The sequence below is a fragment of the Saccostrea cucullata genome, unplaced genomic scaffold (genome assembly GCF_032062105.1).
Source record: "Saccostrea cucullata isolate Sc308-1 unplaced genomic scaffold, CSIRO_AGI_Scuc_v1 ctg1224, whole genome shotgun sequence".
NCBI classification, from domain to species: domain Eukaryota; kingdom Metazoa; phylum Mollusca; class Bivalvia; order Ostreida; family Ostreidae; genus Saccostrea; species Saccostrea cuccullata.
The window spans coordinates 44,731-69,634 of record NW_026930231.1 but is presented as its reverse complement, the minus strand read 5'-3'; the positions used below and the strand labels follow the sequence as shown (position 1 = coordinate 69,634).

At 34.8% G+C, this 24,904-nt stretch overlaps 2 protein-coding genes across 2 annotated transcripts; one reads left to right on the top strand and one right to left on the bottom strand.

The window, feature by feature from the left end:
• Positions 1 to 1,105: 1,105 nt before the first annotated feature.
• On the bottom strand, positions 1,106 to 24,850 carry LOC134283328 (proteasome activator complex subunit 4A-like). Its single transcript, XM_062765783.1, has 21 exons — positions 24,796 to 24,850; positions 24,576 to 24,592; positions 24,141 to 24,254; positions 21,435 to 21,560; positions 20,973 to 21,164; positions 20,621 to 20,757; positions 20,477 to 20,530; positions 20,197 to 20,326; positions 19,650 to 19,885; positions 19,163 to 19,358; positions 18,765 to 18,929; positions 18,331 to 18,527; positions 17,971 to 18,102; positions 15,908 to 16,065; positions 15,066 to 15,167; positions 11,161 to 11,237; positions 10,850 to 10,978; positions 9,508 to 9,660; positions 2,300 to 2,374; positions 1,686 to 1,889; positions 1,106 to 1,309 (listed from the first exon to the last, which is right to left on the bottom strand). The coding sequence occupies exons 1-21, from the start codon at positions 24,848 to 24,850 to the stop codon at positions 1,175 to 1,177; spliced, it is 2,784 nt and encodes a 927-aa protein (XP_062621767.1). The 3' UTR covers positions 1,106 to 1,174.
• Positions 4,831 to 6,900, top strand: LOC134283345 (uncharacterized). The gene is made up of 2 exons (XM_062765806.1): positions 4,831 to 4,928; positions 5,197 to 6,900. The coding sequence occupies exon 2, from the start codon at positions 5,278 to 5,280 to the stop codon at positions 6,889 to 6,891; it is 1,614 nt and encodes a 537-aa protein (XP_062621790.1). The 5' UTR covers positions 4,831 to 4,928; positions 5,197 to 5,277; the 3' UTR covers positions 6,892 to 6,900.
• Positions 24,851 to 24,904: the final 54 nt, after the last annotated feature.

Genomic DNA, 24,904 nt, shown 5'->3' with positions numbered 1-24,904 from the left:
AAATCCACGTTTTTTTTATGAAAACATGAAAAGGATTCATATTATTATGGTAAAATAATTTGTTAATGATATAATGAAAAACTGATTGTATCACTTCGGGAATAATTTAAATCAAAACCCATGGATTATAACACAGTCCTCTTTAATACAGGTTCATGAAATGTGAACTTTTAATAAAAACTTTTCATACAGTTACATGAAAATTTATAGATTTAGAATATTTCAATTGGTCTCTATACTTTTCTATCGTAACATTAACTGTGTTTCTAAACCGACATATGGTCTCAACACATTCATGGTTATCTTTTAATTAAAAATCTCAGTAAATGTACTTGCTAATACATTAAAATGTAATTACATGGAAACTGAACAATTAAATACAAATTTACATTTACCCCCATTCACGAAAAATAACTTATGGCTATACTAAATTTACAACTTTTAAGAACATTTTTACCGATAGATTTACACTTAAAAGTCCAGGGAAATGTATATGTTTACTTGAAGAACATTTTTCTCTGATAGATTTTATGCCTTTCATCAAATGACTAATGATTTTGGCACTGTATCCTTAACTGTCCATATATAAAATATTTATTTGAAAAAGTTTAGTTTTAAAACACCATACTATTTCTGAAAGTAAATACATGTAATACTACCTATACATCTCAAGTGCCTCAGATATTATCAATCAATCAAAAATTGCCTTCATTTATGCAGGATATTTTGAGGTAACAAAAAAAACAGATTCAAAAAAGTTCACAAAAAATCTCTGTTAGCAATCTCCAAAACATATATCTAGGTTATTTCCCTTTAACCAACTAAGACTTGCATAAAGCTTATTTCATAAACTCTGAGCAGACGTCATATGTTTACTTGATTACCTTAACAAAATGCATATTAATATTGTATTCATGATACACATCAAACACATTGTATGAAAAATCCCTAAAATATAAATGAAATGGTCAAACTATATAGGAGGATTGAGGAATAATAAAATAACTTATTATGTCTTACAAATTAATGTCTGTGAAATGAGATGGGTGCTTCTGACTTTTGCGACCCTGTTATGGGGGGGGGGGGATAACTCTGGCCTGTTTTACTATGACTGAGCTGTTCCTAGTTAGGTCCATACACTTTGGTTTGTAATATTTCTAGGAGTGATCCGTCGTCAAGCGTAGTAAGTAGGAGACACTAGAATATCAGTTAATATGACCAGCTGATCGTCTGTAAACATTTGTTTGTGATCATGCCAATTGTCGTGGTGTGTCCTACGGAAGTTTGATAAAGTCTTCTTCACAGTCATCTGCAAAAAATAAAACCAATAGAGAGTTTATCATTATTTTACTTTTTTATATGTTAAATGCTAAATTTGATTTGTTTAGATACATGGACATTTATTAATCTTTCATGTTACCCTCAGCTGTAGCAACACATTTGACAATAGCCACAATGTAGGTAACACATTGAACACTGTGTTATACTGAGCTGAATTAGTTGTGTAAGTTTTGACATGAATTTGTTGACATGAGTGCAAGATTCAATGACCTGAATTTGTTGACATAAGTGTAAGATTCAATGACCTGAATTTGTTGACATGAGTGTAAGATTCAAATGACCTGAATTGATTGAGTGTAAGTTTTGACCTGTATTGATTGACACCAAAATAAAGAGCTACTGACCTGAATTGGTTGAGGGTCGTTGACATGGTTACTAAGGTCCATTAAGATCTGTGGCATGAACTCGGGTACATTGTAAGGATAGGCTTCCACTAGAGCACTGAGACCCAGGACACCAGCGTGACGCTTTATAAGGGCCTCCAGAGGCATCGAGTCCGCTAACTTACGCTTTTTCACCTTGTTCTTACTAAGGACTTCAAAGTGTTCCTGTTTAAAAGTAATAAAAAAATTAAAACACTATGTACATATACTTCACGCTTTACATGGCTTTTTTTCATTTTAAAGATAAGTGAAAATATATCATATTGGCATGGTATGGCAATCTTAAAAAGGATGTTTGTTTGCCCTCTCCACAGACATGTTGTCCTCATGAGAATATTTGTTCACTTATATTAAGATGCCAACAATTGCCGACTGATGGCTGCAAATTTATACCTTAGGTTTATACTCGACACTTAGAACCATTGAGCAGCCAGAGATCTTTCTCGGGCCACTACCTGCTGCTACATGGGACCTAAGTTATTTATTATTGACTTCAAACTTCAAGTTTGAAATTCTGAGACATAAAATAACAAGATAAAATACAAATTTAGACTATGTAGAAATTCAGAAATTACCAGCATATCTTTGTCCATGTCTAGAAATCCACAATGTACCAATCCACTCAATGTTATGGCTGCCATCTCTCTCACCTTTAATAAAATTACAATTTATAACTATAGCATCTAGTATTGAAAAATAGAAAAAGATTACTTCCATCAAGTTTTCAATGGTGTCACACACATTTTTTTTTTCTTTACACAGCTGCATGCAATTAATTTTAAATTCTGATTTACACATACATGGACTCTAACAAAATGTACGTGTCCAGAATCTGGTGATGTGACCTGTGTGAGACCTCTATCACTGATTTTGTTTATCTTTTATAATTTTTCATAGAGAAATTAATGCTCTTTTATACATATTTCAAATAAACATGTACATTGTAATATGCACAAAAGAATTTTCTAGTGCTTTCAAATAAAATGAAATCAGAAGTCTATGATGAAAATTTGACTCCGCTACTTTGTATTTAAAACAAAGGAGTATAAAGGATACACTTAACTTGAAACTGTGCAACAACAATAATTTATAAATAGCTATAAAATAATAGTCCTTGGTTTTTTCTTTCTTTTTTTTTTTTTTTTGGTGAGAAAAGAGCAAGAGCCATCTTAAGCATAAAATGGCCCTGTACTTATATCAAGTAATTAACTATCACCCTCTTTCCCATTTCATATATCAAAATAAAGAAGACACTTGGTGCTTTCATTTGCTATAAAAAATTTCATTTTGAGAATCCAGAAATTGGAAAACAGGTTTGAAAAATTGCAATGTTCTTGAAAGAATGGGTGGACTTAACGCCCTATTTTGGATCTTTTTGAGACTACTCTAACAAGTTAAAAATAAAGTGAATCTAAATTATATTACAACCACTAGAAAAAGTGATGTATACATGGTTATTTTAGCTAAAACATATATACAAAAGCAATGCCTTGTTGCCATGAATCAAAATTGAAAGAAAGATACATTAGTGTCGTCTTCCGTAATTTGACATGTACCCGCAGTGGTTTTTAGGTCGCGCTATCAATATTAATAGGAGGTGGGGCTATTGATCGGTGTCATTGTTGACATTTCTCTCTCTCTCTCCATCTTTCTCTCTAGAAATTCGAATACGTGTTTGGAATATTACAGCGATGTCATTATGATTTTTTTTTTTAAATGTGAGGACACGCAAAATTAAAACAACATTTAATGTGCTAAATTCTGAAAACAGCACCAAATAATAGTGATTTACATCTAGGTCAGGTTGAAGAATACAATGTAACTGTTTCCACGAGTACACTCCTAGGTGGACATCACGTGATGAATTGTAATATTTAACAGGTCAATCAAAGTCGTAACAATGGAAGAGAGAAGTTTGTTTGGAACATGTTTTCTGTAAAATTAAGTGTGATCGCACGTTTGTCGGCTCTTCTCCTTTTAATATGACATTATTTTGTTCAATATACAACTATAGTTTTTGTAAGAACAGCCAACAAACATGCGCTGACTATGTATTCAGACGATGAAAAATGCGTGACCCTGATTATCTATTGATACTCAACAAATATTCAGGCACCATGCCTTCGATATTTATTTAGTTTACCTTGAAAAGAGCATTTTAAATTCACATCCGTACCATAAATACACAGTTAAGATATCGGGGGTTTATATGATGGGAAAAAAATAACTTTTAACGGAACTTAAATTTACGGCATTTTTTTTTTCTGGCCAGTTAAGTCCACCCATTCTTTGCAGAAAACATGCGTATTTGACAACAGTCAGCAAAGAACTAAAATATGAGCCCAGCCCACGATCCAAAAAAATAAAACATGTTTTTTGATCTTCAGAAACAGGTCTGTCATTATGTATTTGCATATTTTGGATCAGAGGTTGTGCTCTATATGAAATATTGAAAAAATGCTTCAACTTCAGGTCATTTTCAAAGGAATTTACAGGATAAGAGGAAAATGATGCAATTTATGACGTCATAATGCATTGACTAGATGAGAGATTACATCACGATTATTAGATGCGTGGTCAACAACAATCCAAGTGATATTACTGCATTGCAACCTAAACTAAGCGGTTTTGATTTTTCAGAAATTCTCATGACCAAATAATTAAGGCCCAATTGCAAAGTGGCTCTTGCTCTTATTTCCCATCAGGCTAACACTGTACGGGGGATAAACTTTTGCAAGAAATTTATGCGGAAATTTCAATTTTTAAGAACCCTAGCAACACCTTTCATCACAGTAAGAAAACTTAAAAAGTTCTTTTTCAGTGTATTCTACATGTGTGCCAAGTTATATTGAAATGGATAAAACTGTAGGAGGAATGGTGTTTCACACAAATTTCAATTTTCAAAATTTTGGCAACTTAGTTTACTTGTTTACACACAAACAGATGGACAACAGTCACCAATATGAAATACTGTCACATAAATCCTTCTGGTCAAGTAGATCAATAGCGCTAAACAACAGCACATGAACTATATAAAATAAATAATGCATTTTGAAGAGCCGTTATTTGACATATTTAAATCCCCTCTAACCAGGAAGTATAAACACCTGGCAGGTAAATAATACAGATGTGTCACATGATCAGTGTGTGTATACAGACTGCACTTGGAGATCGATCAAGGACGGCTGCCATTACGAAAGTGAGGTAAAAAAGTTTTAAGTATTTCTGTCCATATGAAAACAATTCTGAAAGTTACTAAAAATTCAGTACTGCAGGCTTTAATTATGCAAACAAATTTTCCTTCCTACAATGAACCTTGTATAATTAATATAAGGACTTGTTTACGTTACGTACATGAATATATCTGCCTAAAGGTCTCAGGCAAAATGTGGTTTTTAAAAGAGTCCAAAAAAATACACGTTGCTCTCAAATGTAAAGCAACTTATTCTTAATTAATTTTTTTATGCTTTAGTCACAAAATCTAATGATGGACCCCCGTATCAGTGCCCAGGACGTGATGTGATGTGACCTGTGTGAGACCGCTGTGGTACAGATGCACTGTGATACATGTCTTGTCAACCTGTGCACAGCTTGTGTAGGAAAACACATGATATCTGATCAATCAATCAATCACAAAGTTGTCACTATTCAGACCAGAAAATCCACTCTCCTATACCCTGTATGTACATCTCATGCAAAAGAACAATGTGAAATGTACTGTAAACAATGTGACATTCCTGTCTGTCTTAGCTGTCTGGCATCTAAACATCATTTAGGGCATGAATTATCTAAAATAGTGCAAGTTGTTGGTGAGAAGAAAGATATGATTACAAAAGAAAGAAATGAATTAAATGATACAATTTACCCAATCTACAAGGACATTGCCTCTGATGTACAAAACAGAATGAGTCAGTTAGAAAAGGAATATGGTGATCTCTCAACAGCCATAACAAAACATGGAGAGGACTGGCACAGAGAAATTGATAAACTTGTCAAGAAACTTAAAGCTGAAGTTGATGAAATGAAAAACACACAGTTACAAACTCTACAGAAACATCTGGATGAAATAAACAAGAACATTTCTGACATCAAGGACGAAATTGATTCGATGGAAACTGCAATAGACACCAATGACTTGTCAAAACTATTAAATGTATCATCCAATGTACACACATACGGATATCTTCCACACAAAATTATACCATCTTTACCTAAATTCATTCCAAGAAAAATGCATCAAGAAGAACTAAGTAAAATGTTTGGAGCATTATCATCAAGTTCTTTAACATCAGATGAACATGGCTACAGCATGAAGACAACACAGAAATCACCAGAAGCTGGATCCTCTCCTCCAGTCAAACAGCTGCTTGATGAACCAGAGACTGTCACCACCATACACACTGGGTATAGCAATTACCTTTACAATGTGGCCTGTCTGAGTGATGAAGAAATCTGGACAAGGGGAAATGACAACACCATGAAACTCTTCAGCATCAATCAGGGATCACTACTCAAGTCAATCAGAACCAAGTCAGGGAACGAACCATCTAGTATAGTAGTGACAAAAAGTGGAGATCTAGTTTATACTGATTTTTATGATAGAACTGTGAACATTGTGAAGAATGAGAAGATAGAGGAGGTGATCAGACTACAGAAATGGAGACCTAAAGGTGTCTGTAGTACCTCCTCTGGTGACCTCCTGGTTATCATGGATTATAAAAAACAATCTAAAGTTGTCCGTTACTCTGGCTCCACAGAGAAACAAACCATTCAGTTTGATGATAAAGGTAAACCTATTTATACAGTTGATACTAGATATATAACTGAGAACAGGAATCTAGATATTTGTGTGTCTGATGATGGAGCTAAAGCAGTAGTGGTGGTCAATCAGGCCGGGAAACTGAGATTTAGGTACACTGGACATACTCCTGCTCCAAAGAATGAACCATACAGTCCACGAGGAATCACCACAGACAGTCAGAGTCACATCCTTACAGCTGATGAATACAATCATTGTGTCCACATTATAGACCAGGATGGACAGTTCCTCCGTTACATAGAATGTAGACTGGATGGACCCTGGGGACTGTGTATAGATACAAATGACAATATGTTTGTTGCTCAGTTGTTGAAGAAACAACTGAGGAAAATCAAATATCTGAAGTGAAATCTTTGACCATTTAGAGTTAATCATGACAATTATTCATTTTAAAATTATAATAATCATACAAAAGGCACTTTTATGTATTTATTAAAATAATGATTAATGTTTGTAAATATGCTGCAATGTCATTTGCATTTGCTATATATACATGTAAATATGATGTTTGATGAATGGAATAACGAGGAAAAATTTAGTCTAAATTATAACGTTAAAATTTCCACTGTAAATCAAGGCATGTAGCATTCTACATCTATCTGGATATAAACTACCCTGATCCCAAAGCAAAAATTGTGTCAATTCCATTTGGCACAAAGGTCTAACTATCCTACTTATACACACAATCAATAACTACATCCCTATCTACTCCACTGCAATGTAAGAATTGTTCTACAATATGTTTGCAAAGGGGATGATTAAGAGTTAAAAGAACAAGGTTTACTAAAGGCCTATTTTGGCTCTATGAATTTCAAGAACATAACAATTTTCACAAAGCCCATTTTTCTATAGCTGGATTTGCAGAAGAAACTTTTTTTAAAGGAATGCAAGTACTAAGTCTCATCTTTATCAGTCAGGGGCATGATGGAATCAAGTTATTTTTTATGACTAAACAAAGAAGTAACTCATTTGAGTTAACTCTTAAAAAGTAGAATGCCTATCAGTTTTGCCAAAAAACATCAATATGTTGAGTTTTCTGCTGATTAAAGATGATATAAGGCTGAGAAAGTTGTAAATATATGTACTTCTTTTAATAAAATCATCAGACTTAATATCTCCTAAGCAGATAAGATGATATTTAAAAAAAATCGAAGGGAAAAATAATGACAATTCATGAACATTTCAGGGGTCAATTACACATCTTCTGCCAATTTTGCCAACAGTGAGACTAATTTTCTTATAATCTTTGGACATTACTGTACAATCTCTAAGTCTTACATTTTTTGTGCAAAGCTGTATATTTTTGTGCAAGAGTTCTAAAGTGAGGTGGGTTAAAGATGAAATAACAGAAATAAGTTATGATTTGTGGAATTTCAATGTGCTAGATTGTAAAGATAGATTACTTTTACTGTCATGAACGCTTTCCTTCTACTTAATAACCCAAGCACAGCATGACTAAAGCTATTCAGATGCCAGTAGGTTTACAATAATGAGTAGTAAAGTATCAGTAACTGGAATAAGTTACTGAAGAAATGCATAATCAGGGAAAGATAACCCAAAATGTTGACATTTAATAACTTAAACAAATCATTTAAAAAATAACTTGTTTCCATGATGCCCTTGACTGTTTATACTGATGTCAGGGTTCGACACTAACGGTGGACCGGCGGCCCGAGTCCACCAAAAAATTGGAAGGTCCACCAAATGTTCTAGCGTAGGTGGACCGTCGGTCCACTTAAAATTTAAACACCGTATTAAAAAAAACAGTGAAATTCCAGGTTTTTTTCTTAAATCCGTAACTCAAATTATTAATTCCTCCATACCTGTATTTAACTAAAAGTAAATATACATGTAAATAATATTTTAGGTAATCAGGGGGACCTAGAACTCGATATATTTTATATGATGTTAAATTGATAAATCCAATATTAACAATAATATTGAGACGCAAGAACATACAACATGGACCTTAAATATAAGAAGCATGAAAAATCCGTGCCAGATTAGCCAGTCTCTCCTCTGTTTACGTAATGCATAGAAAGGTGTGAAAATCGCTTCACGCCTGAACATACACACTTGTAGATAATTAGAACTGATTGACAGCTGCATTTATGTATTTTTTTTTTTTAAATAGATGTTCAAATAGGCGTAATTTACATTTTATCAACTAATCTGCAGTTTCATTTTTTCTTGATATACATTATATCACTACTTATTTGAATAAATAATAAATTTAGAAAAATAATTGATTAATACACATTACATGTTAATTTCTATCTCACATTGTAGTAAAAAAAAAAAAGATCTAGCCATAAATGCATGAAAAATTCACTTGTTTAATATTTGAACAAATTAAATTAATAATTGGAATTTTAAATTTAATCTACCTCTGGAAGCAAAATTAATGCAGGTTTTAGGTTTTCACCATTGTAACTTAATGATATTAATTTTAAAAAAAAATCTTTTTGGTTTGTAGATTAATACGTTTTGTTTTGTTTTAAGTTCAACAATATTTCTGATTTAAAATATCTGACGAGTCCCTAACTGATTTGATTCTGTTGACTGGTTAGATTTATGCTTTACTAGTCTGACTGGAATCGGTATATATTAAAGGTAGCTTTAATTAATGCCTCATGTAATGATTCATTCATTAATTCAAACATTTATAAAGGTCCACCAGATATTGAGAAGGTCCACCAATAATTTTTAACAAGTGGACCTGCGGTCCACCAAGGTAAAAAAGTTAGTGTCGAACCCTGGATGTTAGTTATGGGATATTGTGACTTGGTCAGTTTATTGGTATATGGGCAGGGCCGTTTTATGGAAAGTGAATCTAACTCTTTGATGTTAATAAATATATTGCATAAATATCTAATGTAAAACACTTGATCATCACAAATGAGATGCAGTATAAAGTTCTGACCCCCTCCAGTTTTTGTGTTTGTTTTTGTATACATAACCTACCTCTACTTGGTCATCACAGATGAGATGGAGTATAAAGTTCTGGATTTCCTTTTTGTACTTTGTCTGGATCATGGTAAAGAGGTTACAGAACACCATGACCTGGATGTAGCCGAGGATCAGTACACGGGAATGCCAGGACTTCAGTCCCATCACCTATAGAAATCAAGGAAATGTTTAGGAATAAAGCTTCCATTATTCTAATCAGTATGACCCTTCAGATCCTAGCCACTTTATCAAATTCTTCAACAATATAACTTCTAACCATGGCGAGAGTCTAATAACTTTATACCAGGAACTTAAAATTTGGATTCTACATCTTTTGGTACTGAGAAGTTCCTACAATAACTAGAACTGTCCAAATGGGACAAAATTATAACCCCCCGCTGGGCTTGGCTTTTCAGAAGTAAGTTTTTCCATAATAAAGATATGTATCACATATGAATTATGAAATTTTTCTCCCAGTGACCTTGAAGTTCCCCAAATGACCTTGAGTCAAGGTCATGACACACCCTTGGGTCATGGGCAATCTTTGTGTGAAATGAGATCCTACCAAGTACATCCATAAGAAAGATGTTAACCGGACACGAATAATGAATTTTTTCTTCCAGTGACCTTGAAGTTCCCCAAATGACCTTAGGTCAAGGTCAAGACACACCCTTGGGTCATGGGCAATCTTTGTGTGAAATGAGAATCTACCAAGTTTATCCATAAGAAAGATATGGACCGGACACAAATTATGAAATTTTTCTTCCTGTGACCTTGAACTTCCCCAAATGACCTTGGGTCAAGGTCAAGACACACCCTTGGGTCATGGGCAATCTTTGTGTGAAATGAGATCCTACCAAGTTTATCCATAAGAAAGATATGGACCAGACAAGAATTATGAAATTTTTCTTCCAGTGACCTTGAACTTCCCCAAATGACCTTGGGTCAAGGTCACGACACACCCTTGGGTCATGGGCAATCTTTGTGTGAAATGAGAACCTACCAAGTTTATCCATAAGAAAGATATGGACCGGACACGAATTATGAAATTTTTCTTCCATTGACCTTGAACTTCCCAAAATGACCTTGGGTCAAGGTCATGACACACCCTTAGGTTATGGGCAATCTTTGTGTGGAGTAGTAGATTCTAATGTCCCTCAGTAAGAAAGATATGGACCGGACACGATTGCATAGTCAGACGGACAGATGGACGGACGGACAGACGGACAAGGGATTCCTATATAGCCCCCAAAACTTCATTTGCAGGGGGTATAATAACTGTGTTTTAGATCATATCCATTGGACAGGATAATTTCAGATTCATATCTAGTTTTAACCCTGTTTCTGTTGTACCCACCTCTCTGATGGTCTCCAGACACACTGTGACATTGTTCTCCTGAATCAGAGCCTGAGAGAAGCATGCCAGGGCCATAGAACAGTCAGTCTTCAGTTCCTCATCTTTAGTCTCACTCTCTAACGTGCAGATCTGGGGGAAATATCAAATGAATCTCAATATCAGAAAATCATTTTAAACTAAAAAGTTTTTCTGAATATTTTTCATCACTCTGGTTAAATACATGTCCATGTATGTTCATATATTTGAAAATATTAACGAATTTAAAAAGAGATCCGAAATGTATATTCTGCAATCCTCACAATAATACTTACTACTGGAAGAAAAAGGAAAAGCTCTGGTGTAGTTGAGGTAAACATTCTACCTAGTCCATCAGATATCCACTTCAGCACTGCAACAAAAAATGATGAATAAGTCCATCCATCATATTTCTTTTCATGTTTTATAAATGAGATCATTATCTTTGTTAAAGCTGACATGAATTCTTAAAAACACAACATTTTCATCTATGTACGACTTGTTTCATACCAACTATAGCCGTATTCCGCCATATTTCTTTCAGATACATTGTCTCATTGTAACGATATATACCCCGATGCGGTCGTTACACTTGATTGATTTTTTGGCTTGGGTATCGACTTGTGCACATCTCCGATGGTAAAGAAACATGAGAACACATTAGGTGTTCGAGACATTTCAAAAGCACAACAAACAACATAATAATCATATTTCTGAATAATTATTGATTTGAATCAAAAGGAAAAAAAATGCAAGTTTGGAAGAGAAATTTAGATGCAAGAGTACGTATTTTACAGTGCGCAAATTTATGCAGAATAAACTTGAAATAAAAAGCAGTAAAATCTGCAAACATCTTTTGAAATTATATCATTTGAATGGAACAAAACAACCTACGTCTTTGATTTGCAGGTCCTAAAGATGCAATTGATGCATATCGAGAAAACGCCTCGAACGCTGTAAACGTATCCATACCTGGAAATAGGTTACTGCATCGGTTAGAAGATATGCACAAGTCAAGTGATATACACCCTGAATCCCATTTATTGAAATATGCATCACAAAAAAAGAAATAAACTCCATAAAAGCTCAATAGTAAACACACTGTCATTACTCCGTACAGTCGATACACTGAGTCCGTGCTGATCAAATTTTGGTCAGGGAAAATATCACAAGTGGAAAGAGAAGGTATTTGCGCGGCTGAAAAGGGGGGGGGGGGTTAAAGTATTATAACTGCTGTTCATAAGCTATAATTGTGAATTGTCTATCTACATGTAGTTCTAACATTCTATACAAAGTCATGTATATAGTCTGCAGTTGGTTTGCATCGCAAAATTCATTTGTCAATTATAACTGATTGTTTTAGTACTAATCTCCAATCGAAACCAAGTAATTTTTATGTGTACATCTAAACGTTCTTTAACACACACGGAGAAAGGCCATCCCCTGTTCAATTTCACATTTAGGCATTTGGTTTTTTTAGGCGCGGGTGGGGGGGCATGCAAAAATAATTGACATGACCGTTATTTAAATATTCTTGGAAGACTGACATTTCTGCCGAATTCAATTTTGAGATTTTTTTAAATGGGTCACTCCGACCACAAAGTATATGCATTTTGAGGGATGTAACTGTATTATGTTGTTACAGTGAGTCTTTCGAGATTTCAGTATTCCTGCTTGAGAGTCTAGCTTTTTTTTCGTATAAAAATAATTTCTTTAGAAGTATTTGAGAAATAATTTTAAGAGCTGGGGTAGGGATACTTGACACTGGTTGAATACGGATAATTTTTATTAATTCTTTTGTATATTGAACTCTCTCTCTCTCTCTTTTCCCTCTCCTATCCGTTAGGGCAATAATAGGTATAAGATCCTACGCACTTTGTGATGTACCATTTATTAAGCCTTAGAACTGATCAAAAATTTTTCTCAGGCGGGATGTCGAAACATAAATTGAATAATAATTTTAATTTGGACAAGAAATTAACCCACACGCCCAAATTGAAATAGAAACTAGAGGTATTGTAAGCAATGAGCTCACTAAATGATACCCCGCCTCCCATATGATTATAATGGCAAAGTCCATATTTTGCTGTTGTCGCTAAACCCAAAATATGTGTCGAATCAAAAAGCAGGCACGTAGCACCGTAATTTAAAGTGTTGGCCAGGCAGAGATTTTTTTTTCATTACCTGAAAAAGTTGACAAGCAAAAAAAAAAGAACAAAACAAAACAAAACAAAACCACACCTTCAATTAACATTTCCTATAGTATAAGTTAGGTGGCGGAAAAAAGTGGGGGGGCTCCCCCCCCCCCCCCCACCCCCGTTGCTTCACCCCTGAAAAGTAAAATAAGATTTGCACAATGGTAATATGTAATAAACCTAAGATTCTGTGAAAGTTTCATTAAAATTCACCAAGTGGTACAAGATGATTTGCGGATAAGAGATTGGTACCCCAACGCGTATGAGACAGACGCACGGACAGACGGACGGACATAACGGTTACTATATACCCTCCCACTTTTCAAGCCGGGAATATAATAAACGTGAAATATACATCACAGGAATGGGAACATTGGGAACTTTCTCAAATTCCTTCTCAAACGTACGTGTCGAACCTGGACCTGGACAACAGACAAAAAAAGAGAATTTGTAAAAAGCTAATTGTAGGTAGAATGTGGAATGGGGAGTTTGCTCTCTCTTCTTATATGCTTTTTCTAATAATCATTAATTATTTATGTCTAGAAATTTAATTCACATTTAATTTTATTTTCATTATCATTGCACCACAGAAGCAAACTCATTTATTATACCCCTCGCAATAAGTTGCGTGAGGTATAATGTTTTTGACCCGTCAGTCAGTCTTTTTTTTTTTTTCATTTTTTGGTTTCAGGTGGGTTACCCCAACTTCTCATAAAACACTGCACAGAGTTTTGTCGAACTTTGCAGATATTTATAGGAGAAAATGTGTGTGTAGATATGCACATCACCAGAAAATTCAGAATTCTTACATTTAGATTTTGGCCATATCTCGAATATAGAGATGAGCAATTTGTCAGCGCAATTCCTCATAAACCGCTGCACACAATTTCGTCAAACTTTGCAGATATTTAGGACACAATGTGTATAGATGAGCATATTACATGTAATGGAAATTACGATTCATTTATTTTTTTCTGGGAATTTCAGCACTTCGACTTTTGGGGGAGCGTGGGGTATGTGAACTTGCTCTCTTTTTTTCTTTCATTATGCACAAAATTATAAATAACTTTAAATCAAATTATATTAGGTCTACTAAAGCCTATACACAGTATTTATTTCATGATAATTAATCTGTTTCAGACGTTTTTCAGAAATATTTTAATGAGAGTGTTGATATGCATGTTTAATACCCCCCCCCCTCCTATCACAGGAAAATATCTTCAAAAGGTACGAATGATTTGCAATCATGCATGCTTTTTTTTTCAAATAAATTTAATGAAGTTAAACCATGTATAATCATAATTTTTATTTACTACATTTACAAACAAGAGCAATGTTTATTTTTGAAAAAAAATTCAATCAACCCCACTCAGCTTTCAACCTTTGATATTTTCCCTGGCCAAATAAAATGATCGGCATGGGCCACGTGTGTCCAAGCATCTTTTACTTTTGAGTTAGCAATGGATTACATGACTTCTGAGATGCATTTTTCAATAAAAGTAAAATAGGATAATTCTTTCGACATGTGCACATCCCTGTAACGAAAGCAGTATTCAGGTAAATGTTTTATCACTGCGTTTGACGCATTTTCCGACCTGCATGGATTTTTGCTGTACATAAATGTATTCCGTGTTAGTGTACTTTTTATATTGCAGCAAATGCATTCAAAAATAATTTAATTCTTTATAGTTCTATTTTTGTTGAATTTTTACTTTTCAAACATGTATTGGTCGTTTATGGACTTTTAAAAACTATGCTATCGGAGATGTGTACATGTCGACAGCCAGACTAGAAAATCACTCAAGTGAAACAATTCGTCAAGGCTATATATAGCAGGTACAGGTGGCCAAAAATCTTCGATTAAATATGGCGGAATCGAACAAATATGTCGGACAAGGGCGTACAGGAATGTAGTAAGTCGTACAAAGATGAAAACTGATGCCTTTTTAAGAGTTCATGTCAGCTTTAATTTACATGAATATTCAGACAGGTGTAAGCCCCCTCACCTGTTTTACACAGCCTTATGGTTGTCTTCCTCTCTTCATCCTCATCATCTTCCACCTCCATCTTCTCCAACGAGGAAGACATCTCTCTGTGGTTCTCCTCATCTGTGAAAAATTCAAATACTACATCTTCAAAGACTTCTACCACCTCCTTGTGCACATTAAAATAAAGATTAGAAGTGTTTGTGAGTGTTTACTGATGCCCCCGTATGACCGCTTATGGCTAGGGTTGAATTCTCTCAAATGCATGTCAAACTCCAAAGGTCAAGGTAAAAAATGTTGGTACCCAAAGGAAGGTCTTGTTGCAAGGAATACACTTGTGAAAAATGAAAGCTTGATCTAACTGTTCAAAAGTTATGATTAAAGTTAAAGATTTCAAAAAGTGGGTCAAATTCTTAGTTCAAGGTCAAAAATATTTATTCCATCAGAAAGGTCTTGTTACAATAAATACACATGAAGTATGAAAGCCCTAGCTCAAACTGTTCAAAAGTTATGGTCAAGGTTAAAGTGTGGTATTTTTTTGTAAAACTCTTAGGTCAAAGTCAAAAAGTCAAATTTGGTGGTACCCGAAGAAAGATCATGTCACAAGGAATACATCTGTGAAATATGAAAGCCATAGCCCCATCCACTCAATTGTTATGGGCTGGGTTAAAGTTGACAACAGACAGACAGAAAAACAGACAAACAGGACAAAACCAATATACCCTCGGGATCTTTTGATCCCAAGGCATATACCCCCAGAATCTTTCGATTCCGGGGCATATAAAGTAATAAATGCAATATATGATTACAGTTTTTCAGACCATTACAAGTCCAATCTTTATGAAATCAGAATCAGAACCTACCCTTTGAGCTGCCATTGTTTCCATTGTCTGATAGCACCAGGTCTTTGAGTGGTTCCAGTCGTGGAATCACTTTCTGGACAAAGTCCACTCTGTGTGGAGATTTAGTGGAGGAACCTGCCGTGATGCTGTAGTCATACAACATGATGTTGGACAGAAGGCTGAAACGGAATATTAACTCTAAAAAGTGTTCCATCAAAAATTTCACATAGAAATTGAAAAATGATGTACAATTAACTCTTTACCCCTTAATGCCACGATTTGATGCACTGGCCATATCCTTAGAGTGTTTGCCTGGCTGCCCCTTAGAGCATTTAAAATGAATTAGAGTGCAGTTTAAAACTGAACTAATAAGGGTTAAAATATTTCATTTATGCTATGTATTATATATCATTGGATTCATAATAAATTAAATTTTTCAAATCTATTTACATAATTTCGATCGGAATTTTCTGTAAAAAAATAATTCAGGTGGAAGCAGGTGTAAATTGCAAAATAGATATTTTCAACGTGTAAAACGGCTTCAAGGATATCCGATCCTCAGTCAGGAAGGATAACTCCAAAAATTAATATTTAATTTGAAATGCATCAAAATGAAGCTTGAAAATGAAATTTTTTCATGCAACAATTTTCATTCTATTCATCTTTATAAGATTCAAGGTTTTTGGAAGTCTTAGAAAAGGTCTTATAAAAGTTGACATGTGTACCCTATAAAAAGAAAAAAAATATTACAGTTTTAGAGAAATAAGATTTTCTTCAACCATGACTTAGATACCCATGCTTATTAGCATGATATTGAATAAGAAGTGATTTGTGGCGTCTTGAAATGATAGCAAATGCCTTTTACTCTAAGTAATATAGAATATATGACGGAAATAGAAGACAAAAAATACCAAGTAAGTGTAAAAATCATAACAATTTCTTTGAATGCATGGATACCTATCGTTTTTTAACATAAATATATTTGTTGATCAATTTGCAATTAGAAAATGCATAGCTACTATTCAAATTCGCCTTTTTTGCAAAAATCTCGGAGATTTGACGATTTTCCCTATATAATATGACCAACTTTAATCTTAAACTTTAAAGAAATACTGTGGATAAATTGAGATAACTTTGTGGATTCAGAGATACTTTTATGAGTATTTTTGTTTACTTAACTGCTAATTTTGTAAACCTGAGGATCGGACTACCTTAAAAAGCCAAAACTGACTGTAAAAATAATAAAAAATATGTGTGATAATATAATTAATGATTAAATTATTATTTGTTATCAATTTATAAGTTTTAATTCCTCAGAAATCAATAAATTGTACATGTAGTGCTACTTCAATGTCAATCTCGTCGACAATTTTTCAGACTTGCCTGCTAAAACTGATTTCTGAACGTTTTTGGATACTTTAATGATCCAATTCTATTAAAATAATTATTTTCTACACCTTTACATTTAAAAAAATGTGTAAATTGGAAGATATCTTCTGAATTTGTGAGAAACAGGTAGCGAAATGGACACTGCGCGGTCCCGAATTTCACAAAATTTTCGTATCTTATGTTGGAGTATATTACACATATAGATCATCATAATTTTCAAACCTTTCAAGAAATAGGTAGTTTATAGCTTGAATTTCATGTAATGCTTTACTGAATGAGAAAATATTCCGTACTGACTGAGTTATATGCTCAAAAAACATTGTATGTAACAGTCCGCCATTTTGAATTTCGGTGGGACTTTCCAAGATTCTTTTGTTCGTTTACACAGGTAAATCACATGATTTCTAACTGTAGTATGATGCAATCTTCTATTGTTAACCTGTAGGTGGCCACCTGTGCTCTGATAATTTGTAAACAAGCGGTAATTTCAAGTCAAATCAACAAAGAAATACACATGTGTCAAAAGTCGTCATTATGGGTTGGGGGCTAGGTGTCAAAAGTCGTCATTAAGGGGTAAAGGAACAGAGTTAAACTTGTATAATCCACTAATCAGACATCACTGCTTCCATGGACATTTATCTGATTAATCAACTTTCTGGGTTATACATTTAAATCACACTATATCAGGAGCATACCTTCCAATCCTGTCCCTGACGTTCTTGTACCTGTGGGAGAGGTAGGGTGTCAGAAACTCTAACAGACGATGGAGGAGTTCTGGTACCCTCCATTCCTGTTGTACTAAAGCATTCTGTACAGCAAAAAGACGGCTACAAAATATGAAAGGAAATCAGTCTCTTAGTTTCGGATACATCATTCTAGGTTTTTTTCAGTTGGGGGTGGGGTGAATCACTTTGAGAATCATTTATGGACATTTTATCACTCAATAAGTCTGCAAATCTTGTGTTAAAGTTAACTGAATTATCATCAAATGAATTCCCCCTAGAATTTTTTAAACCACTTGTGTACTTCTAACATTTCTCCATCAGTAGTATTACCTGGAGTCCTCAAAAGAAGAAGATCCCTCCCTGATAGGTTTATCCATGAGCATCTCAAAGAATCGATACAATCTTCTGGGATCTCGACTCTCGGACACGACGGTGAAGAACGTCCCCCAGTCCTTAAGTGTCTCACTGGTAATGTTATCTAGGGAGGTTCTCAGAATGGGGATCACCCAGTCCCAAAGGGCATTCACCTATAAGAAAATTTCAAGAAACAGAAATTTTACATGCAAATTAATTCCATACTAAAGTTTGTTTAAGCACATACAGTGTATAGTCTACTGCATAAGGTTATGGTACCTGTACAAGCATGTACAAGTACATAGTATTTAAATTATTCAAATTTTTCTACACTCTCTGATAATTTATGCCATATACATGTTTTATCATTACACATAATTTCTGACTTGAAAGAGGACTGAATGTTCTACCTTGTCATATGGCCAGTGTTTGGAGCCGCGTATGACCCCAGCTAAGATCTCCATGCCACACCTCTGTTTACTTTCGTGGTGCTCGTGGGTCCTGTCGGACAGTAGCTCCACGATGTGGTGTCTGAAGTGGGGGAGGAACGTGTCACCGTAGTTCCTAAACAGACCCTGAAACACAAAATGGAATTTAAAGGATACAAAGAATTATTTGAATTGAAAATTCAACAATACAGCCATCTTTGGAAGCTTGCATGTTATACAGCTTGTTCATATTTTTAAACATTTATCATTTCGTTATTTTCTTCTCCATCGCATGTACATAAACAGATATGTGATTAATGGATGTAACTTTCCAGCTTTTAAAACCCCAAAAGGATCAGAAACAGAACCTTTAAACTTACCTTGAATAGAGTTAAATGTTTGTTCCTGAATTTATCTCGTCCTTTGTGCTCTTCTAAACTAAGCACTGCTATAAACTTTTTCACAAACTCAGAGTCACTCAGTTTCACATAAATAGGTTTTTCTATATCTAACAGTTCTGATTCTAGACGATCTAGTTTTGGCTGCTCTGAATACTGGGCATAAATTTTCATTTCTCTGCAACAGATTCAAAGTTAACAGTCCTAATCAATTTCGTCTAATTATTAATATTCAAATGTCAAAATCATATTAACAGATTGTTACTACAGTTAATTCTCTGGAATTCAAAAAATGAATTGATGGAAACCAAAATTTGATTATTTTAGCTATTTTCTTCCTTTGGATGGAGATTAGAACACAATATAATTAATGTTGGAATTCAAAACAGAAGTAATTTAATGATCATGATCAATTATTAATTAGCAACTGAATAAAAATTTTCATGCTGAGAATAAAGTAATGACATACCTTGGCCAGCAGTAGTATCCCCAGTGAGTTTTATCCACAAATTCCATGGCCTCCCATTTCTCCTGATTGTCTGGAAGTCGGCCTGAGTCGTACATGATCCAGTCGTTATCCGGACGATTCCCGGGGAGGAAGGTACCCGCTGGAGGGGGTGGGGCACTACGGTAGGGGTCCACCACCACCTTCTTGTGTTTTCTCTTCTGTTGCTTCAGAATGGCTGATACAGAGGCTGTTGACAGCTGAAGATAAAATAAGACTAATATTGTGTAGGAAACTGCAGTCTTCAAGGGAGGAAACTCTGATAGTGACCTTGTATCTGAATTTTTTAGTCTTTTCTTTGTATTAATCATTATATTCTATGGAGATCAAATGCTTGATAGTTTAGTGTCCCTAATCCATGAATATACAAACTCAACAAATACTGATTATAGAATTTATCTATCATGAGGAAGTATGGCCTATGGAATTACATGTAAAACCCAACAAAGCCTTCCCTTGTTACTTCATGAAAACTAATTCAATTAAACAAAATATTTGTATATCATTGTACCTTTCTGATGTATAAGGAGTCATGTATGAGGTTGGAGACAAAGAGTTCCACGGCTACAGGGGGCGTGGGTACATCATGTCTCAGTAATAGTGTTAACAGTTCTACAGCGTACTGACTGAACTTCCACATCCTAGGTCATACAAATGGTAAAACATGTTAGATTTTATTCGTTAGCTGATGTTTATCAAGAAAAAAAAATATTGAAAATGTGGAATACACCCATCTAAATTTTTAAACAAAACTAACACTAACTTTTGAAATCACAAATGCAAGTACTTACAATGTTCCACCTTTCACTAATGCCACAAGGTCTTCCACGATTTTTACATACATCCTGCCAAATAAAAAAATCAAATCAAATAAGCAAATTCTTCCAATCAATTATAAAAAAATTTAATAAGTGAGCCATTAGATTCAGACAAACCTGTTGTTGGACTCATTGCACTCGTTCTGGAACTCCTCCCCCCACCGGTCGGCCCCCTCAGTCAGTGTGTTAGGATTAGATACAGGAACACCAGAGGACAGTAACTTCTGGGCAGCTTCCAAACAGCTGGAGGTTACCTTAAGAGATAAATCATACGTATTTAGTATAAAATGTAATAATCCTATCTATCAAAAGGGAAAAGTGGGGGCATCCTCACATCATAAATTCTACATGGATATATGCATGATACCTATCACGTAAAAATACACGGATACTCTGCATTAACTATAAGAAGATGCAGAGAAGTTAGTACAGATATCCATGCACAGAAAAGTATGCTAAATAAACATACTTTGATTTCAATTCCTGGACTTTCCAGATTCTTGCTGACTTTAGCTATGATGTCGTCAACGACCCGTAAAATTGATGGCTTCTCTGATTGCTGGGCCTGGACAATGGCTGGCCATAACTGACCAATCACCTCCCAGCTTCTCTTGGTGGCCAGGCATCTCTTACCACTTCCAAGGACCACATACAACACTCCCTACAATGTTAAGGTACTCTCCATTTACTGTACACAAACAATATACATGTATTCCTCCTGACTGTTGAAATTATTACCGATATAATTTTTGTCAAAAGAAATTGGGTTGACCAATTTCAAACAAGACTTGGCTTCCCCTCCTTATCTAAAAGATTGATAAGACCTGTTTCCATACAAGTCAATAATAAACCTAATGAGTGGTATTCTCAAAGATCATTCATACTTTTTGGGCATGTCTTACTTTGACCTGCTTTTTTGGGCATGACTTACCTTGAACTGTTTTTCGGGCGTGTCTTTGTATGAGAGGCTTGTCTGAGATCCTGTCCAGCAGGCACCGGTAACAGTAGGAAAGTTTAGAAAACACTGCATGAGCACTGCCTGTCCCTTCTTCCTCACCTGTCAACAAAACAATAATCAATGAGCTGAAATCACTGGGTCATAGATTCTTCTGTTTCAATTCTTAAATATCAATAGCCATTAAACAGACTGTGATTGCACCATTTCTCGCTAAACTTCAGTTTAATGTTTCAAGTTTGGGCCAGACCCAAGAAATCAGATCAACTAACTACATGTACATTAGACTTTGACAAGGTATATGTAGCTATCCACAAATTTATTTATCAATGCGTAAGTTTTTTTTCCCAAAAATCGGCTCTCCACAAAAACTGATTCCACCACAGCAATGTGACTAAAAACCTACAATGTACATTGTAAATCACTAGTGCTGTGCGATATTAACGGTTAACCGGTGTATCCCAATTTCGTTCTTCACAATACGTATCGCGGTATTATTTTGTGAATACCAGTTCGGGTTTGATATGATATAAATTGTTACAAAAAGAGTTACAGGTGACTCTCGATCTCTCAAAGTTCAAGGGACCGCGATAAAAGTTCGAGAGATCGAAGGGTTCGAGAGATAGAAAGTCAACAAAATCCGGAATTTTCAGTTCCGACCATCGACGTTTTATTTTTATAGAGATCGGAAGTATATGTAAATAAAGTAATTTCACGTTTTCAATCGAATTTTACAGGTAATTTACTATCAAGTTCAAGTGAACATTTATAATCGTATTTCGACTAAATAAAACGAATTCCTTAAGTTTCAACATTTAGCTCAAGGGTGTTCTATTGCCCTCGGCCGCTGGCCTTGGGCAAAAGAACACTCTGAGCTGTTCCCTTGCACCTCGGAATTTTTCTGGTCTATTTGACTGATCAGGCATTAAATAATTGTATACTATTCTGTATGTGTTTTCAGTTTTTCTTCTTCTCTTTTCAAACCGATCTATTGACCGGTCAATAGAAGTGCGTTCTATTGACCGGTCAATAGACTGCGCGTTCTATTGACCGGTAGCGCATTTCGAAAAAAAAAGCGATCCGGGTTTTGAATTTAGTTGTTTGTAACAATGCACAGACATGGTAAACATCTTTCGACATTGGTTTTAAAAATTGTATGATTTCAATGTTCGGGTATTTTATTTAATCAGAGTTACTTTAATTAATACACCGACGTTGAGACTGATCCTTCGGTGAGACCTATAAACCGAGATCCCGTGTATCAGTAGGTTCTCTGCTGGCACGAAAAAGGTCCCTCTCCACCTGGAAATGGTGGTGTCTCCATAAGAGCGAAAAATTTTCGAGAGGAATGTAAACAATATCTATACAATCAATCTTTAATTAATATTACAGATGCACCATATCTAGGTATACATTTTACAATATGGTACGGGAACCTTCTGTTCTGAATATACAATTGTGAACACTTATAATACGGAAAATAAGATTAGGTAATAAAACAATTATTTAATGCCTAGTGAGCAGTCAATAGACCAGGAAAATTTTTCCCTCGGTGCAGGGAACAGCTCAGTGTGTTCTATTGCCCTCGGCCGCTGGCCTCGGGCAATAGAACACACTGAGCTGTTCCCTGCATCTCGGGAAAAATATTCTGGTCTATTGACTGCTCAGGCATTAAATAATTGTATAATGTACATTGTAATACATGTAATGGTAAATGTTATAATGGTATGTGTTATTATGGTCAGCAGGGTTGTCCCTTACACCCGTGGGCAGGGGTAATTTCCCTGGCTATAATGATGTAATATCCCCTAATTTATTCTCGTATTCTCCTTCAACGAGTTAAGCAACGAATTAAACAATTCCCCCTGTTAGAAGATGAACCCCAGACTCCTTTCTACTTTTTTATGCTGCACTCCCACTATCCAATTGTCAGGGAAGACCCTGGGTAAATTTTAAAACAATAAATGTAATAATTGATAAGTGTAATTATAATGGTAAATGTAATCATGATATTGGAACAGAAGCTGACATCAAAGCAAGAAAAGGAAAGACCAGAGTAGCATTCTTGCAACTTGGAAACATCTGGAAGACCAATGGAATAACAACATGCACCAAAGTTAGGCTTTTTAACAGAAATGTCAAGGCTGTGCTTCTCTTTGGTTCCGAGACATAGAGGATGACTGTTGCCACAATAAACAGAATACAGACATTTGTCAACTCTTGTCTGAGACGCATCTTCCAGGTTAGATGGCCCGACAAAATAATTATAATAAATAAGAAACACCAATCTGTGCCAATTAAGAACAAACCAAGCCCCTATAAAAGCAGAAATAATGCAGAGAAGGTGGAGGTGGATACGGCATACTCTACACAAGCCACATAAAAACATCACAAGGCAAACCCTATCCTGGAACCCCCAAGGAAAACGTAAGAGAGGGAGGCCAAAGAACACCTGATGGAGAGGTTTGGAGGCAGACGTCAAAAGAATGGCAGCCTATGCCCCAAAAGGGGTAGCAGGCATAAGTAGGTAAGTAATCATGGTATATGTAGACCACATGTAATAATGGTTAACGTAATTAATTTATGGTAGGTGTAATAATAGTACTAAGTGTAATAACGGTAATGTAATAATGGTTAATGTAATTATGGTAGATGTAATAATGGTATAAGTGAAATGAATACTGACATGCTCTCCACTTGACCCCTGTTCCCCTGTAGTGTTCCTCTGATGGTCCCCTTCTCTGTATTCATCATGTTCCCAACCACTCCCAGTTTGTTAGCTGCTGCATAGGTGTACTGTCAAATAATAAAATGTGCAATCATACAATTAAGAAGGCATTAGAATGTGCATGAACATGGGTATGAGAGAAAATGGAGTTAACATGGATTTTATAATGTTAAAGAAGAAATCAAACGAAAATTTTTAACTTTTATTCTGGTTTCTTTATGTTTTGAACTCTGTATAATAAATCAATTAAAATTTTCTATCAAGAATATAATTTTTTCATTTGAAGAGACCATCTTTACTAAATACAAGTTTCAATCAGTAGAATATCTTACACATCTTACACTTCCAGCAAAAATATTCACTTATTCTATAAATCATATTTTACTTACAGGTTTCATTGCAACACCTAGAAAAAAAGTAAAATAAAATAGAAAAAGATGTAAATATACATATAAAACAAACAAAAAATGCAAATAAAAAAATCACATTTTGTTCCAAGAAAAGAGAGAAAAATAAAAAAAAAAATCCAACTTTTTCTGCATCTCTTTTTTTTTTTTTTTTTTTTTTTACTATTTGATGAATTGTTGGATTATACAAAAAATATCAAACCTTGAACATTTCCACATAATTCAAAATCAACGGAAATTGACCTCTGGAAAGCCATTTTCCTAGCAGAAAACAAACCGTTGTCAAAGTGAAAGTTGATGTCAATGCTGGT